Consider the following 17870-nt stretch of genomic DNA (forward strand, 5'->3'; position numbering starts at 1 on the left):
TAGGCAAGAATACTGGAGTGGGATGCCATTTCCTTCTCCAGGGAATCTTCCTGATCCAGGAATTGAACTCGAGTCTTTTGCATCTCCTGCATGGGCAGGCAGGTTCTTTCCCAGATGAGCCATCCTGCAGCTATCCAAATCCCATTCCTCCTCCACAGACTCTTGTTTCTCCCACAAATTCCTTCTAAACCAACCCCTCACTGCGGAAGCCACCAATCAGAGTTCAGACCCAGGGCAAGCTCAGAGCAGTTCTGGGCTCTGGTGCAAGTATGATTTCTATAAAAAGACATTTAAAAACAAGGAGCAAGGTTACCATTTGCCTTTAATGGAAAAGTGGCTAGCCGTTAGTTTTTTAAAAACCTTTTATTTAAAAAAAAAAAACAACAATCTTTATACAACTTCTAGACAATCACCGTTTGAATTTTCAGAAATACATATACACTTGAAAACCAACAGTCTGTATAAAAATAAACTCTGAGTGTCGGATTAAAAAGGGGGACCCACCCCCCGCAGTCTTCTCAGTAGCACGAATGCATGGGTTAAAAGGAGATGAGTCAAGCAGCCGTGGTGCTGTGTCTACCCCAGGGCGGGGGCAGAGGGGGCCTTGGCCTTGGAGGACAGAGCCTGCTTGAAGCGCCTCTTGAGATCCTGCATGTTGGGAGAGCGCGGCCTCGGGACGACGGACGCTCTCCTCCTCTCTGACCCCAGGTTGTGCAGCTTGCTTACTTCTCTGCACAGATGCCGGAACGCATCACACACGTCTTCGTAGTTCTCGCTGGTGGAAACTTCCAGGAACAGGCTGCCCAGCTCGTTGGCCAGCTGGACGCCCTCTCGGGTCTGCACCTGCCGGGCATGCAGCAGGTCCCCCTTGTTGCCCACGATGACGATGGGGGCTCTGGAGTCAGGGTGGACCTTTCGGATGTGCTGGTGCAGGGGGCGGATGGCCAGGTAGCTGTCGTAGTCCGTGATGGAATAGACCAACAGGAAGCCCTCTGCCCACTGCACGCACTTGGACAAGGGGTCACCCGCCTGCATGAGGCTGTCCTGGACCTGAAAAGAGCGAAAAGAGCCCGGATCTAGGAAGGCCTCGGTGGGAAGGCACCAAGAGAATATCAAAGCCACCCTTGGAAAAAAACGTTAGAAAGAGAAATCACTAAATATAGTTTTCAGATGCTACCCAGCTTCTGCAGGAGGCTTTTAACATGGAAAGACCCGATTCTCAGGCAGGGTCCCGGCCTGGGTTATTTCTGAGCTGTTACCTATGCATCACTTTTAAGCTTGGCAGGTTGTCTGTGATGAGCCCTGTAGGACTGACTGAAGAAGGACTTCAGTGAGAACTTTCAACTCAGGATGGCGCAATTTTTAGGGAACTAACTTCGAACAAACAAACCTTTGAGCATAAGCCAAGATAAATATCTATTCCCAAACCCATAAAAATATTTTTAGCGTGTCCTTCTTGAGAATGTTACAGAAACAAATTCCTTCTTTCAGATCTTCCCTCCCTAGAACAGAGAGCAATTAGTAACTTGTTAATCAAGTTACATTCCTGACAGCTTGCCCAGGGGTTATCTGAATGCAGGTACTGCAGAAACAGCTAGAAACGGGAGCGCTTCGGGGGTCTTCCTGGAGAGAAGACCCTCTCCGGAGTCCCACCCCATAGTTTTGTTCAGGCTCCAAGGCTGAGCTCTTACAGAATTCCTGGGATCCCTGTAACCAGTGATGCCCGGGCTGCTGCTGCAGAGAGAAGGTAAGCCTGACTCCCAGTTTCCGAGGTGGCTGACAGGAGGGGGCGGCCTCTAATGACCTCCTCTCCCCGTCCCCTCCTCCTATCGTGGCCGGTTTCTAACACTCCAACGACTGGGCCCTACCTGGGACGGCCCACCCCCTCCATCTCCTGCCATGGTAGGCGGATTCTTTACCACTAGCGCCACCTGGGAAGGCCCCTGCATCTCAGTGCATAACCTGGCTCCGGCGTCCGCAAGCGCGTGGGCCGCCGGCTCCCTTCAGTCCTTACCTGGATGCCCCCGGGGGTGTCCTGGATCTGCAGGGAGACCTGGTCTCCCTCCACGTACACAAGCCGCGAGTACAACTTGCCTGGAGGATTAAGGAGACTTGGGTTTTAAATTCTCATACTCTCATCAGAAAAAAAAAAAAAAAGAAAGAAACAAATATCCGAGCACGCAGCCCCAACAGCGCGAGAGGAATCTAACCTGTATTCGGCTCATAATCGCCGATGAATCTCTTGGTCAGGAAGCGCACGATCATCGCTGAAAAGAAAAGAGGAAAATTCAGCTGCAGGACTAGGACGAGACTGCCAAAGCCGACCTGCTCAGGAAAGAGGGCGTGACCGGCCGCGGAGCCGCTGGTACCGCGCGCATCCTCAAGGCTCCGCAGAGCCCAGGGCGCGGCCGTGGCCTCCGCAAGTTTTGAGGCGGGTGCAGCCGTGGGTGTGCTACGGCCGCACCTGGCACCACACAGGTGCCCACTGGCTAGGGCCCGGGCCTGGATGCTCCGGGGGAAGCCGCGGGAAGCCAGGTGAGCGGGGCAGGCGGCAGGCCAGCAAGCGCGCGGACACGAGTGGGTCTCCCCTGCCCTCCCCCGCTCCGCGGAGAGCCCGCCTTGTCCCCGGAGCACTCACCGCTCTTGCCCACGCGGCCGGCGCCCAGCACGGCCAGTTTGATGTCCTTGGGCAAGAGGTAGTCGGAGGAGGACTCGGGGATGGGGGCGAGGAGAAAGTGCCCGGACATGGTGGGCGGCCGCACGGAGCGCACTCCGGAGCGCGGGGACACTGGTGCGCGGGGACCGCGGCGGCCGGCGCGGCTGGCCAGGCCCGCGGCTTTTAAAGGGCTGGGCGCGCTGGGGGCGCTGCGGCCGCCTCCTCTTCCCGCCCCTTCCCGCAGCGGCGGGCAGGGGGCGGAGCCGGAGGGCCCGGGCGACCGTCACCACCGCGTCGCTGCCTGACGCTTCACGCCAGCCCCCGGGCCCTGGAGACCCCGCCTCCACTGCGCCAGCATTGCCCGGGCGGCCCCTGCATCCCTCAGAGGCGAGCCCTGGGTCACTAGACCAGTGGGTGAATCTGAGATCAGAGTTACGAGCTGGGGGACGAAAGGAAGAGGAAAAAGGCGATCGGCCAGATGTTTCCGCATCAATGGGAAGGATAAACTCCTGTCCAATGTTGCCATTTGTATCGTTGAAAGATGCTGAGGGGCGGCATTATTAAGGAGAAGTGCCCTGACTGTTAGTGGAAGGGAGGCGCGGTCAGTGTGACCTCGCTCCAGATTTGTGAAGGCCCCTTGGGGAAGTGGTCGTTCACAGCTCAGCCTCCAGACCCAGCCTGGCTGCTGACGCCGGCTGAACTGACTCTTTAGCGACACTTAATCAGCATCCCATCCACTGAGAGCTCTGCCTCCGGACTAATTCTCCATCAGATCCCGTCCTAGGACCTGAGTCACTCGTTTGCTTCGTTATACAAGTGCTTACTTCTAGGTGTAAAGTGGAGTTTAGGGTGGGCGTGGAAGGGGGAGGAAGAGGACACAAAAGCAAAAGGGCGCCTGTCTTGAGTTTCCGAGCTCACAGTGGCCAGGCTAAACAGCCTGGCTCTCAGTTCTCGCCCTTAAAGGCCTTGACTCTGACCCCTCTCACATCCACATGGGTTAATCGCCAAGTTCCCTCATTTCTTCTGCCTCAGTCTCCTGGGGTCTCCTCGGCTCCCTCCCTCCTGCTCGCCTGGCTTCTTGCCTGAAGAATCTGGGAGTGGACTGGTTTCCTTCCCCCTCCCCCGGGGTCGCTTCCTCTGATCTCTGTCATCCTCAGCCTTGTACCCAGTGATGCACTCTCAGGGCACCCTTGGCAGCACTGACCCCCAGCTGTCATTACTGCCTGGTAGAGTGTTTATTTCATGTCTGTCTCCCGGAATGCAGGGCCTCTAGCTTGGTCTTGGATGCCCAGCACATAGTGGTATCTTAGGAGGCTGTTAATAAATGTGAGTTCACTGACTGACTTTCTGAATGAATGGGGTCTTCACTGTGTAAACTGGAGAAGACAGAAGTCACATGTGTAACCTCGTTCCCCAAACCCTGGTTTTGAGATTAACTTGCTCTCAGGAGAAAGTGTTCCAAGAAACACCCTGAGAGGGATCGCCTTATGTCAGCTGAACTGGCTTTTGGTTTTGCACAAGCAGTCCCTTTCTGTGCAGCCTCAGTCTGACCGGAGAGACGTGAAGCCCAGACCCTCCTTCCCTGACCAGGGAAAAATCCCACAGAGATGGTGGTGACTTACAGAACCACCTTGAAATCACCAGGTTCAGTGACAGGGACCTGGGCTTCTGCCTTTCAGGTTTCTCTTGGCCTCTGCTTCTTGAGCACAGAATGGCTCCTGCTTCACCAAACATCAAGTACTCATCCAAGCCAGAAGGGAAGGAGGGAACCCTCTGTCTCTTTTTATTATGAAATAAAGTAACTCTCAGAAGAACCCAGCAGGCTCTCTTACGTCCCAGTGGCCAGAACTGAGAAGCTGGGAACAAGTGTTTCCAATGCCCAGCAGAAAAGACCAGGACGAGCTCGAGTCAGCTCCTCCTGGAGGTGACACAAATCACTACTATGCTAGGAGCCCAGTGGTGGAAGAGGGGACGCGTGCTGAGCAGCAGTCATGGGCTCTGTCCACACACCCTCACTCTCCTGAGGCTAAAACGTAGTATTTACAAGGGGCAAGAGAGCCCTTTCTTGGCTGAATCGTGGGCGTGTCTCCTCACCTGACTTTCTTACGTTCTCACGTATATACGATCATTGTAGGTTAAGGTCACCCCATAGGGAAGATCCCTAAAACTGTTCTCTGCCTGGTGTCGTTATGTTCTGTCTGTACTTACACTGCACCTTTGCTCAGAGAGCTCGAAACGTTACTCCTCCATTCTCCTTGGAAAGCTCTTTGCATTTGCAAACACACAAGATCACCCATGACCTTTCAATGCAGGTGTGTACCTGAACGGTAGAATTATAAATAGCCTTGCCTAAACTGTAGGTGCTTGTCTTCTATTTCATTTGAATTTCTTTGTATCCAGAGTTATGTAATATGGCTGTGCAAGCAACATATCACAGGCATGCTGAAGTGGTTTTAAAAAGATAATAGAAGTGTGTAGGCGTAGATATGAATATACAGATCTGTGGGTGTTTAGAAGTGTGAAGAGTAGATTTGGTAATACGCAAATAGCAGGCTCCGGACTCTATTAACCTTCACCAACCACAGGAAGGAGTTTGATTTCCAGCCCTAGACAAAACTTTGCCAGGGATCCTCCTGGACTTCAAGAACATCTCTTCCAGCACCATCACTCAATGTCAGCTACCTTTCCTGTGTATCCTAAATTCCCCAGTATAAAAATTAGGCTCTGTTCTCTACCCACTCCCTACTTTATTTCAGTTCAGCAATCAAATGATTGAAAATCTACTCTCAGCAAAGCTGCTAAGCGCTGGTACAGAACACAGAGAACAGCTTTCTATTATCAAACATTTACTGAGAGGACAATAATGTGTAAGACACTCTCACCTGCCTTCACAGACATCCCCTTTGTGAAGTTAATTACAATAATTATCCAATTATCATTTATATATTATTCTTGAGTTTACAAAAGAATTTTCAATTATCTTAATTCTCCCTTAATCTTAATCCTGTGAAATGGGTAAAAAAAAAAAAAATTTTTTTTTAACTTTTTGGCCACCCTGAGAGGCATGTGGGATCTAGTTCCCTGATCAGGGATCAAACCTACACCCCCTGCAGTGGAAGCACAGGGTCTTAACCAATGGGACAGCCAGGGAAGTCCCTTTAATAACTTTTAATGGAGTATAATCTTTATAAGTATTGAAACACTATGCTGTGCACTTAATATAAGTCAGCTATACTTAAAAACAAACTCACGGATACAGAGAGCAAGACAGGTGGGTACCGGAGGGGAAGGTTGGAAGGGAAGTGAAAAGAGTGAAGGGGACCACCTGTATGTTAACTGTAGCTTTGGCGGTGATCACTTTGCAATGTACACAAGACGCTGGTTTATAATGCTGCATACCTTGACCTTATGTTAGAAATATGAGGTGGGGGTCAGGTTATCAGGGAAAGCTACAGGGAGAAAAGACTGGTCTCTGGGCATATTGGATAGATGGAAACACAAGGGTAGAGACAGGTCTTATCTAGCTGGGAGAGCAGCATGAGCAAAACCAGGAAGGTAGGACGTGTGTGGCACATAGTCTCAGATCAGATGCAGTAGACCCTGATGCTGGGAAAGATTGGTGGCAAGAGGAGAATAGGGGCCAACAGAGGATGAGATGGCTGGATGGCATCACAGACTCAATGGACATTAATCTGAACAAACTCCGGGACATAGTGAAGAACAGGGAAGCCTGTAGTGCTGCAGTCCATGGGGTCGTAAAGAGTTGGACATGACTTAGCAATTGAACAGTAAAACGACCCCAAATGTTGGGGAGCAGACTGCGGGTGGTAGTGAAGGCCATACTGTGGCTTCATCTGGGGGCTCCTGAACACCCCTGACCTGTCTCTGAGGAGGCGACCCCTAGTACATGCAAGTGCCAGTGCTGTCAGTATGCAAAGGACAGGCGACATCTCTGCTGTCAAGCATCTTCAAGCTGTTTGCTTATTCATCTCCTGTGAGAAATTAATCGGAACTCTTGTTCTTTCTCAGGAGCAGACACTCAATCACATCTCCCCTTAAGCTAAGCCATCATCTCATTTGATAGACAGCAAAGAGTACCCCATGGCATCCCTTTTCTAAACCAAATGATTTCCATAAACTGCACTCTTGCTGAGAAAGTTCTGTGAGGATTCTCTATGCTTTTTTTATGCAGGACTCTGAGAGATGGCCCATCCGTGGCTCCTCACCACATGGCTCCTGCTGTTTGAAAAGACCCACAGTAGAGTCTTGGATGGTTATTCATGCCTTTGTACATTCTCCATCTTAGCATAATAGCTGCAGTTTCTGCCTCACTCTTTTCATAACCAAGCAATCTGCCTAAGATTCTATGAAGATTTCTCACTCGAACAATACTAATTTTTCCCTTTTAAATAGGGCTGGGATGAATATGCTATAAACACTCATATCCCAAACAAATCAAATTCAGCTTGAAATTCTCCTTGCTCAAAAAAATAAGATAAACCTGTTATAGTGATGCCTATTGCTAAATTTTAGCAATTGTTTATATTTTAGAATCTTTCCTATCCTAGTACAGAAAAAAAAATGCAAATCTACGCTAATGGGAATATAGAAGAGATATGAAACTGAGGTTTTTTTGTTTTGCCAAACATTTAGAAGGAAATTTCAGAGATGTAGCTTATTCAACCCTTCAGATTGGCTTCAGCTGAACACGAACATAAGGCCTTCAGTGATACCTGGCTAGATCAGAAGAGAAAGTCCAAGAAGCCACACAGCTTCAATCACGATTGTGGCTCTTATTAAGAACAGGGTGAAAAGTTTTATAGATAGAATATTTTTCTTCATTCTCATTGGGATGTGTGGAAAAAAGGGAATTGTACAGTAAGGGATTCATTTATAAATGCATACTTTGTGATGGTTACTAATTAAAGGACCTGCATTTCAAGGCAGGCACATACTTTTATCAGCACACACAAAGCTCAAGGGTTTCAATTTAATTCATCTCTCCACTAATAAAACCTTCCAAGATCATCTGCAAAACAGTTGCACTAAACAAGAGATGCCCAAGAGTTGGAAATACAGATGTAGAGCTTCAGAGAAAGTGAGCTCTGAAATTGAGTCTCAAGTTTATTAGAGATGGCTAAAGATAAATCTAGCGGATCTCACATTTGAGAATGCTTCTCAATCATCCAGGGAGCTTGTTTCAAGTGCCAGGCTTGACTGGCAGAATTTCTGACTCAGTGGCTCTGGGGTAGGTTTGCATTTTAAACAAGTTCCTAGACGTGGATGCTGCCTCTGGGGCACCATACTTGAAGAACCACTGCTCCTAGAAAGAACTTAGGAGGGACAGACGTGGAACCTCAAGGAAGATCCAAAATAAAGTGGCCGAGGGAGTTAGACAGGCAGGGAATTTGGTGAAAGGATGATGGCAGAAGGGCCTTCCCAGGTGGCATCGTGGGAAAGAACCCACCTGCCAATGCAGGAGATACACACGTGCATGACGGCCGAAGCCTTTGAAAGGAAAACAATTTCCTGGCCCTGACAAATACTAGGGAGATGAAGCCAAATTGGAAAAGTCTCCAGATTTAATTAGCAGGGTGTTTGGTGACCTGTAGGAGTAGTTTCATTAGAGTGGTGTAGGTGGAAGCCAGATTTGAGTGGGAGACTGGGAGTTGAAGCTACAAAAGAAATGAGACACAGGAGAAGCTGTTTGTTTCATTTGCTGGCTCTCAGCAGTCCATAAGCTGAAATGAAGGCAGCAGTAGTGGAAAGGGTCAAGCAAACAAGAGAAAGCAAGAATAATTGGTGAAAACAAGGGCAGTGTAGTGTCAATGCACCTCTCGAAGCCTTATTTTGCCTTAATTTAAATAGGATTTCTGATTGGACTCCTTCTCCTAGGTTGTAACTTCCTTAAGGGTGCTTAACCTCCTTTCAGGGTAAAGTAGGGGAAGTGACAGTAACCATCTCCTAACTTACTGAATCTGACTTTGGCTGGAAGTGGTACAAGATGTCAGAAAGGCAGGTAGAGGCCAGATGATACAGGGCTTTGAATGTGAGAATAAAGGTCAGAAACACAGGAAGGTTCAGCAGAGATGGCAGTGGAGGCAAAAGGAAACCAGGTAAGTGGCCCAGAAGCTAACGAAAGCCCAATTCAGTAATTCAACATTTTCTTCCACCAGATTAGCAAGGACTAAATTATAATGCGCTTCCCTGGTGGCTCAGACAGTAAAGAATACTCCTGCAATGCTGGAGACCTGGGTTTGATTCCTGGGTCAGGAAGATCCCCTGGAGAAGGAAATGGCAACCCAGTCCACTATTCTGGCCTGGAGAATCCCTGTGGACAGAGGAGCCTGGCGGGCTATAGTCTATGGGGTCACAGAGTGACACAACTGAGTGACTAAGCAGCAACAAATGAGCAACAACTGGGGAGAGTGAAAAGACAAGCATTTTCACTCACTCACAGAGTACAGACTGGTACAACCCTTTAGGAAAGCAATCAATATCAAGAATCTGAAATTCAGTACTGTGCCTGAGGATGCAGATTCATAGTCTCACCAATGATAGCAATTTATAAAACTGCTGTACTGCACACCAGACAGAGGAGTTCCCATTTCCTGGTGACCTCCCCTCTGCGTGGCCAGGCCCATCTGCAGCTCTTTCTCTGGTCTAGCCTCAGCAGCCCTCCAGCACTGTGTCCTATGATCCATTTCCTTTTTGACAAGTCAAGTTACACTTCATTTAGTGAGTTAAACGTGGAATCACTCCAAGCGCACAAAGGACTTGTAGAAAATCCTTTGGTCCAATCTGTCAGACTTGCAGACAATCCTCATTTTACAGGAGCAACACAAAACAAGGTTAGCATGACTTGCTGGAGAATGAACAAAGGTTTGAAGTATCTTAATGTTTCCACATTACATGAAATATTTAATCTCATTACTCCTGAGCAACGTGGTTGGTTAGCCCTCAAAATTCAGAAACACTGTAGTTTGTAACAGTCACTGTAGTCAATAAATGCTCTTGAATGAGAAAGCACTGCCTTTTAAAACAAGTAGGCATCTACTTTAGGTTATTTTCCTGTAGTTTATAAAGTCCACAGGAAAATAAAACCACCTAAAGTAGATGTCTACTTAAAAAAAAAAAAAAAAAAGGCACTGCTTTTCTCATCCAAGAGCATTTATCAAGGACTTATGTGCCAGGGGCTTCCCTCATACATAGCTCAGTTGGTTAAGAATCCACCTGCAATGCAGGAGATCCTGGTTCCTGGGTTGGAAAGATCAGCTGGAGAAGGGATAGGCTTCCCACTCGTCTTCTTGGGCTTCCCTGGTGGCTCAGCTGGTAAAGGAAGTGAAAATCGCTCAGCAGTAGTCCATGGAGTTCTCCAGGCCAGAATACTTAAGCTGGTAGCTTTTCCCTTCTCCACGGGATCTTCCCAACCCAGGGATCGAACACCTGTCTTGGGAAGTTTTTTTTTGGGGGGGGGGGGGGGGGGCGGCGGGGAGAGTGGATTTCATTCCATCAACCTAAACCAGATGTCATCTGATTCCAAGCACTTTCATACCCTTCCTTAACATGCTTTTATCAGGGATGGTTCATCTATGATTCCAGGTAAATGAAGGACAAGCAGAAATTCCGTCAAATGAAGAAAGCCAAGTATGGGTGTTTTGGGCCAAGGCAAGTGTATGTGCAGAACTTGGGCAATGCACAGAATTTTCCTAATAGAGCCATCATGTAGGAAAAGAATATTTAGTAGGACCTGGACTTCAGAGTTACAGACAGCTGTTTTAATATTCCTGCCCTGGATGAAAACTGCAAACTCAACAGATCACGATGTTGTCACCAAACACTGTGTGACACCATGTTGTGTGTTTTACTTGGCTTCCAATCAAACCTGAACAGCTTTCCGCTTTGCAAAGGCAGCAGAAGCAAACACAGGCTAAGCAGTGTGCATTACAAGAGGATCAGTAAGTGGGAAGTCTTGAAGCTACTCTAACAGTAGCTACAAGAAATGAAGAGAAAGTGACTAAAAAGGCTGGAGTGAAGAAATGGCTGTGACATTCATAGAACAGAATTTCAAGTAGGCAGTGACTTCAACTGGTGCATAAGTGGCACCATCAACTTACCTTGAAAAACACAGAACGGGAATGCAAACAGATGCAATTCATTACGGTTCTCCTTTTCTGCAGTGGTGGTAAACAATTTCTTTTGCCCAACAGTCATGTTTAAACATAACCCTCCACCACTAGGTGTGCATCTTTAAGGGCAATTAATAACCAACCACACTCACTGTGTTAGGTTAGGAATCCAAGACTCAGTGCCAGGTCTGCTGGACTCCAAAGCAGACCTACGACCATCCCGCCACCCCAGATAAAACTGAAGGCCGCCAACACCAGGGTTTCACTCATTCACAGCATTTACCAACATAATACACAGGTTCTTGTCTCTAACAGTGGGGAGAGAACACCCTTTAAACAAGCTCGCTACAGGTACTACCACAGAATCCTGAAGGCAGGGGAGTGGGATGGGATCAAGGCCCTACTGGGTGTTTACCACATCCAATTAAAAATACCCAGGAAGTAACAGAACCCAAAATGTGCTCCAAATACACTAAGTAGCTTTAAAATATTATTACTATGAAGCAATAAATCCTTGCCCAACTCTCTCCCCTCATAACCTTGGCACCTTACTTGACTTGTGCCTCTGCTTCCTTTCACGCAGAATGGGCAAAACTGAACTTATTCCAAATTTTTTGAGTACATTTTTTTAAGTGCTTAGAAGGCCACATCAGTTTAAATAAAAAAGGTCCTCTGGTTTTTAACACTCTGCTGAGCACTGCTGCATGAATGGTCTAAACAGCTCAGGCTTCAAAGTTAAGTTCCTGATCCTCAAAACATATCTATTTATGATGCAATTAAGAGTAATCAACTTTTCCTGAACTCAACTATAATGCAACAGATAATCTTTCATTCATTACATCCCCCCCCAAAACAGGGATTTAATAGGCTATTTTCCAAGAAGTAAAAATACTTTATAAATAATATCTGGCAGTGTATTAAAAAATGGAGCATACTGAACAACAAACTATCTTACACCTTTCAGGAAGAAAAAACTAAATTTGAAAAGACATCACCCACTCAATTTGGACACAACACCTCTACTCAATTAAGAGAATCATTTACACAGTCCAGGTCTTTATTTTTACACCCATCAGGCCATGAATTCATAGGGAATGGGCTCCAACAGTTCGGGTTCCTTTCCATTGGTCCTCACAAAGTGTGCTTCTCTGGGTGGAGCAGGCTAAAAAAACACAAGGGAGTAATTATATAAAGTACTGTAACTCAATTTCAAACTGTTCCCAGAACCAATAACACACTCAACACCAAGAAACCCTGCCAAGCACTCACCTGGCGCTTCAGCTGAACCCAAGTCCCTTTCTCTTTGGCTTCCTTCTTTTTCTGATCATTTTCCTTCACACGTTTCAGGAAGCTATCTCGGCTCTTAGAGTGCTTAATATGCTCGATACGCACATTAATTCTCTTGGCAAGAATCTTGCCCCTGGAGAAAAAAGAGCCTTGTAAGTGCTTCATCAAAAACACAGCCTAAATTCAGAGAATCCTTTCATGGGTTTTACTTTAAACCATGAACCTCTACCCAGAGACAAGATGACAGCAAATTTACAATCATTTATTAAATCTTGCTGAACTGGGTGTTGAGGCAAACATCCCCATTCATAAGCTCTCTTCTGTGAGATGAGACTCTGAAGTACCAAATAATTTAAGCAAAACCAGACCACTAATAAAATGTACAACTTATTAAACTTCTTACTTTCTGAAAACTATAACTACTTAGTTAATATACTCCATAAGGCTTTAACATTGTAAGGTGCAAACTAAGTTTATTACAATGTTTCCTCTGACAGGTTACAAGACAAACACCCAGTTTGCCTGAGTTTTAAAAGGTTATTTCCTTTGCCCCACTTGAATGACCAATAAAGACATAAGTCCAATTGGCAAAGTGAAAGGGGGTGTGAGGCAATATACAAAGAATTAGACCTTACTTACTTAACTTGTTTGTTTACAATGATGCCAACAGCATGCTGGGTGACATTGTAGACTCTTCCAGTTTTGCCATGGTAACATTTGTGGGGCATTCCTTTTTGAACAGTACCCATTCCCTGTTTAGAAAGGAAATCAATGTTATGCCAGCAATTTCCCCCCTCCTTTTAAACCCAAAGTAAGATATTTTAATTTTTTTTCTTTAAAAGGCAACTCAAGAGCTCTCAGAGCCGGTGAAATGTCATTTTCACGTTGCTTTAAGCAATCAAAAAGACAATCATCATTAAGCTCTGGAGTGCCAGGACACATACACTTAAGTTCTTATGATGTCCCCCCTAACTTTTCCACTAGCTATTAAAAACAAGTAATGAGAAAATTCTTAAGACTCAAAAATAGCATTTTAAAAGCTTGTTTTTCAAAGTAAAATTACAATAGCCATTCCACACTCTAAGAAGCTCCTCCTCAGTAAATGGATTTCCCCTCAATTAGGAAGACAAAAAGATGGAATACACACTGTTCAAATTTCAACACAACTTTTCTAACTTCCAATGTTACTCCATGGTTAATTCTCCAGTTTTATAATTTACCTTGATATCTACAATATCACCCTTCCTGTAGATTCGCATGTATGTGGCCAAAGGAACAACTCCTGCAAAAAGAAAAAGAAAAAAAAAACAACACACAAAACAGTCAATATCGAGAGTAAAAGAAATACTTACTAGCCTTCAACACACTTTTTGGCTGTTAGAAGTACTTTATCTTGATAGCCAACAATTTAGAAATTATATATAAAATGCATGTTTTATATTTATTAAAAGGCAGATGCTGATTAATCAGTGTCATTTATTAACAACACACTGTATGAACCGCAACACACAGGCAATAAACCAGGAGGAGGGCAGCTCCACTCACCATGTTTTCTGAAAGGCCTGGAGAACATGTAGCGGGTGCCCCGCCTCTTTCCCTTTGTGTTGGTCATCTTGGCGAATCACTGAAACCAGAAAGCACAGAACACTCAAACACAGTGTCAACAGTGTCATCTTCTCCTTTAACCAAAAAATATGTAATTACAAATGCACTCATTTCAGTAGCAACATCAGAATTAGGCAACAATCTACAAGGCTGGCTCACCAATCAATAGCTCTTATAAAAGGGGAAAAAGCAGTAATTTTACCAAGATTTTTGTCAAAATCACCTAAAAAGTCTAAGAAGCAGAAATGGATTTCAGAATCCAAACCAGCACTTTCCCTATGAGAATATAAAAACACAACAGGACCCTGGCATACTATTTCTGAGACTGCCAAGAGCCCTGGAATTACTAGAAGGCAAAGCACAAAACTCAGTCTTTTATTTTTGCATATTGGGTACCCCCCCTTTCAACCTACAGGTTTCTCTTATACAGCATCTATTAACTTATCAAAAATCTCTAACTCACTTCACATATCTAATTACTCAGTTGTTTACCAGGAAATGTAAGGTTTATCTACACTGTTAAAACTTTTCACTTTGTTTCCCAAAAGCTCAAAATAATGGTTTTAATTGCCTCAGATCACCCAAGAGAACTACCATTACTGGCAACGACTCCTACCACAAGGAGATCACAAGTTAGAACACAGTGTTCTAACCTAAATCAATCTCTCAATATGTTACCATATCTTCAAAAGAAGTGACTCCCAAGAATCTTTTTCATATGACTTGTCTGGCAAGGAAACAGAATGTTTTAGCTAACCCATCAAAGTTAAACCACTGTGCACACTCTTACTTCACATTCTACTAATTACTCTGTAATGGTCTATATGGGAAAAGAATATTAAAAAAAAGAAAGACTTATGTATAAATGATTCACTCTGCTGTACTCTACAAACTAACATTGTAAATTGACTGACTATATGCCTATAAAAACTTTTTAAAAAATATCCACAACAAAAAAGAAAGGCAAGAATAATCTATCAAGCCTAAATACTGCTTCAATTCTCAACTCTACATTTGTACTAACTTCATATAAACTCGCCTTACGTTCATAAACAAGGAGACATGCTCTGTGGGTATCAGTAAGTCATTTCTTGACTACTGAGCCCACTAGTTAGAAATCCATTCACAATCGAAGACACATGACTTGCCTTTTGCAAAGAAATAGAGGAAAACAACATAATGGGAAAGATTAGAGATCTCTTCAAGAAAATCAGAGATACCAAAGGAACATTTCATGCAAAGATGGGCTCGATAAAGGACAGAAATGGTATGGACCTAACAGAAGCAGAAGATATTAAGAAGAGGTGGCACGAATACACAGAAGAAGTGTGCAAAAAAGATATCACGATCCAGGTAATCATGTTGGTGTGATCACTGACCTAGAGCCAGACATCCTGAAATGTGAAGACAAGTGGGCCTTAGAAAGCATCACTACGAACAAAGCTAGTGGAGGTGATGGAATTCCAGTTGAGCAATTTCAAATCCTGAAAGATGATGCTGTGAAAGTGCTGCACTCAATATGCCAGCTAATTTGGAAAACTCAGCAGTGCCCACAGTACCAGAAAAGGTCAGTTTTTATGCCAATCCCAAAGAAAAGCAATGCCAAATAATGCTCAAACTACTGCACAATTGCACTCATCTCACACACTAGTAAAGTAATGCTCAAAATTCTCCAAGCCAGGCTTCAGCAACACGTGAACCGTGAACTTCCAGTTGTTCAAGCTGGTTTTAGAAAAGGCAGAGGAACCAGAGATCAAATTGCCAACATCCACTGGATCATGGAAAAAAGCAAGAGAGTTCCAGGAAAACATCTATTTCTGCTTTCTTGACTATGCCAAAGCCTTTGACTGTGTGGATCACAATAAACTGTGGAAAATTCTGAAAGAGATGGGAATACCAGACCACCTGACCTGCCTCTTGAGAAACCTGTATGCAGGTCAGGAAGCAACAGTTAGAACTGGACATGGAACAACAGACTGGTTCCAAATAGGAAAAGTACGTCAAGGCTGTATATTGTCACCCAGCTTATTTAACTTATATGCAGAGTACATCATGAGAAATGCTGGGCTGGAAGAAACACAAGCTGGAATCAAGATCGCCATGAGAAATACCAGTAACCTCAGATATGCAGATGACACCACCCTTATGGCAGAAAGTGAAGAGGAACTAAAAAGCCTCTTGATGAAGGTGAAAGAGGACAGTGAAAAAGCTGGCTTAAAACTCAACATTCAGAAAACGAAGATGAGGCATCTGGTCCCATCACTTCATGGGAAATAGAGGGGGAAACAGTGTCAGACTTTATTTTTGGGGGCTCCAAAAATCACTGCAGATGGTGACTGCAGCCAGGAAATTAAAAGATGCTTACTCCTTGGAAGGAAAGTTATGACCAACTTAGATAGCATATTCAAAAGCAGAGACATTACTTTGCCAACAAAAGGTCCGTCTAGTCAAGGCTATGGTTTTTCCTGTGGTCATATATGGATGTGAGAGTTGGACTGTGAAGAAAGCTGAGCGCCGAAGAATTGATGCTTTTGAACTGTGGTGTTGGAGAAGACTCTTGAGAGTCCCTTGGACTGCAAGGAGATCCAACCAGTCCATTCTGAAGGAGATCAGCCCTGGGATTTCTTTGGAAGGAATGATGTTAAAGCTGAAACTCCAGTACTTTGGCCACCTCATGCGAAGAATTGACTCATTGGAAAAGACTCTGATGCTGGGAGGGATTGGGGGCAGGAGAAGGGGACGACAGAGGATGAGATGGCTGGATGGCATTACTGACTCTACGGACTTGAGTTTGAGTGAACTCCGGGAGTTGGTGATGGACAGGGAGGCCTGGCGTGCTGCGATTCATGGTGTCGCAAAGAGTCGGACACGACTGAGCGACTGAACTGAACTGACGGAGCACATCTCGCAGTTTGGGCAACTCTGGCAGCTGCTACAAACTAGCCTGCCAGCGTCCTCTGTCCTGGGATTTCCCAGGCAAGAGTACTGGAGTGGGTTGCCATTTCCTTCTCCAGATCTTCCGGACCTAGGGATTCAACCCGGGTATCCCGCATGGTAGGCAGACGCTTCTCCGTCTGAGCCACCAGCGGAAGTCCACAAACTGGACAGAAGAACGCAAAAACTAAGGCTAAGCGGTTTCTTACTTAACTCCCCTCCCCGCCCCAAACTTCTAAATCAGACAGAACTATTCAGAAATCCCTGTACTTAACACTTGTTGCCCTGCATTAATACACCCGTAGCCAACAAAAGCATTTTCCCTTTGTCCAACTGGGGCTCCAAGACAACATTTAAACGACCCGAAATCACTCCCTCTGTATGAACGACTAACGGCCTCGTTTCTTAGTCCAGGTGGACTCTGGGCACCTCTGCGGTTCTCCGACCAGGACCCCAGGCTCACACACACACCTCGCCAACCCGTTCCTACCACCCTGAAGCCCCTAGCCCGCAGCATATATACTTCAGCTTCTGCAACGAGAATAAGGATGCCACCCTGAAGGCATTCGAAAAGAAAGGGTCACGCGGCCCCAGAGCCGGTCCGAGGAATCCCAGGTCAGCAGGGCTGAAGCCGTGCAAGCGCAGGTGGGACCAGTACCCTTGCTCCGACAGACCCGAGTCACGTCACCCAGGGGCCGCGGCCCCGCTTCTCCGGGGCTCTTCCCCTCAGCAGGTCGCGGCCTCGGCCCAGCCCCGCGCCCGCGGTCCCGGGTCTGGAGGGACACGGCCCCACCACTCGAGCCAGCGGCCCCCGGAAAAGCTAGACAGCCTTTCTAGGGCTTCATGCGCGGCCTCAGCCGCTACAGGGTTGAAACTCACGCCTGAGGGGCCGGGAAAGAGACGAGAGGCGGCGGGAGCCACGCGCTGGCCTTTACCTGGAAGATGGCGGTTCCGGCCGAAAAGAAAGAGGCGGGGCCGCGCATGCGCCTTTCAAGGCCCTGTGGGCTGCCCACGGCGCTGCCTGAAGAAACGCCGACCGACAGCCTTTCTTTCCTGAGGGGTGAGGTTATTGTCTCTGAGGACGAGGAGAGCCTGTGAGGATACTGTCATTTCTTGCGAAAAAGAGGGCGAGGTAATCGACCGACACAGGCTGACACTTGGCTCTTGCCAAACAGCCCGGAAAGGGGCCTTCAAGGGCGTCCAACGGGCGCCGACGACCCGAGCGTGTTGACGTCAGCGCCTGCGTCAGACGCCACGCC

At 46.3% G+C, this 17870-nt stretch overlaps 2 protein-coding genes and 2 non-coding genes across 5 annotated transcripts; all 4 read right to left on the minus strand.

The window, feature by feature from the left end:
• Nucleotides 1-344: 344 nt before the first annotated feature.
• On the minus strand, nucleotides 345-2842 carry RASL11A (RAS like family 11 member A). The gene is made up of 4 exons (XM_027557532.1): nucleotides 2639-2842; nucleotides 2211-2267; nucleotides 2015-2094; nucleotides 345-1050 (listed from the first exon to the last, which is right to left on the minus strand). Exons 1-4 carry the CDS (start codon nucleotides 2745-2747, stop codon nucleotides 577-579), a joined length of 720 nt encoding a protein of 239 aa, XP_027413333.1. The 5' UTR covers nucleotides 2748-2842; the 3' UTR covers nucleotides 345-576.
• Nucleotides 2843-11812: 8970 nt separating this feature from the next.
• RPL21 (ribosomal protein L21) lies at nucleotides 11813-17835 on the minus strand. Of its 2 annotated transcripts, none has more exons than XM_027557533.1 (6): nucleotides 17547-17835; nucleotides 13618-13696; nucleotides 13293-13354; nucleotides 12712-12824; nucleotides 12055-12205; nucleotides 11813-11947 (listed from the first exon to the last, which is right to left on the minus strand). In XM_027557533.1, the coding sequence occupies exons 2-6, from the start codon at nucleotides 13682-13684 to the stop codon at nucleotides 11858-11860; spliced, it is 483 nt and encodes a 160-aa protein (XP_027413334.1). In that variant the 5' UTR covers nucleotides 13685-13696; nucleotides 17547-17835; the 3' UTR covers nucleotides 11813-11857. The 2 variants fall into 2 exon arrangements, with proteins under 2 accessions (XP_027413334.1, XP_027413336.1); XM_027557535.1 differs by having other exon boundaries at nucleotides 17491-17573.
• On the minus strand, nucleotides 12552-12678 carry LOC113902635. Its single transcript, XR_003513894.1, has one exon. It is a non-coding gene; the product is annotated as a small nucleolar RNA SNORA27 (small nucleolar RNA).
• On the minus strand, nucleotides 12925-12995 carry LOC113902631. The gene has a single exon (XR_003513890.1). It is a non-coding gene; the product is annotated as a small nucleolar RNA SNORD102 (small nucleolar RNA).
• Nucleotides 17836-17870: the final 35 nt, after the last annotated feature.

Source organism: Bos indicus x Bos taurus, chromosome 12 (assembly GCF_003369695.1).
Source record: "Bos indicus x Bos taurus breed Angus x Brahman F1 hybrid chromosome 12, Bos_hybrid_MaternalHap_v2.0, whole genome shotgun sequence".
NCBI lineage: Eukaryota > Metazoa > Chordata > Mammalia > Artiodactyla > Bovidae > Bos > Bos indicus x Bos taurus.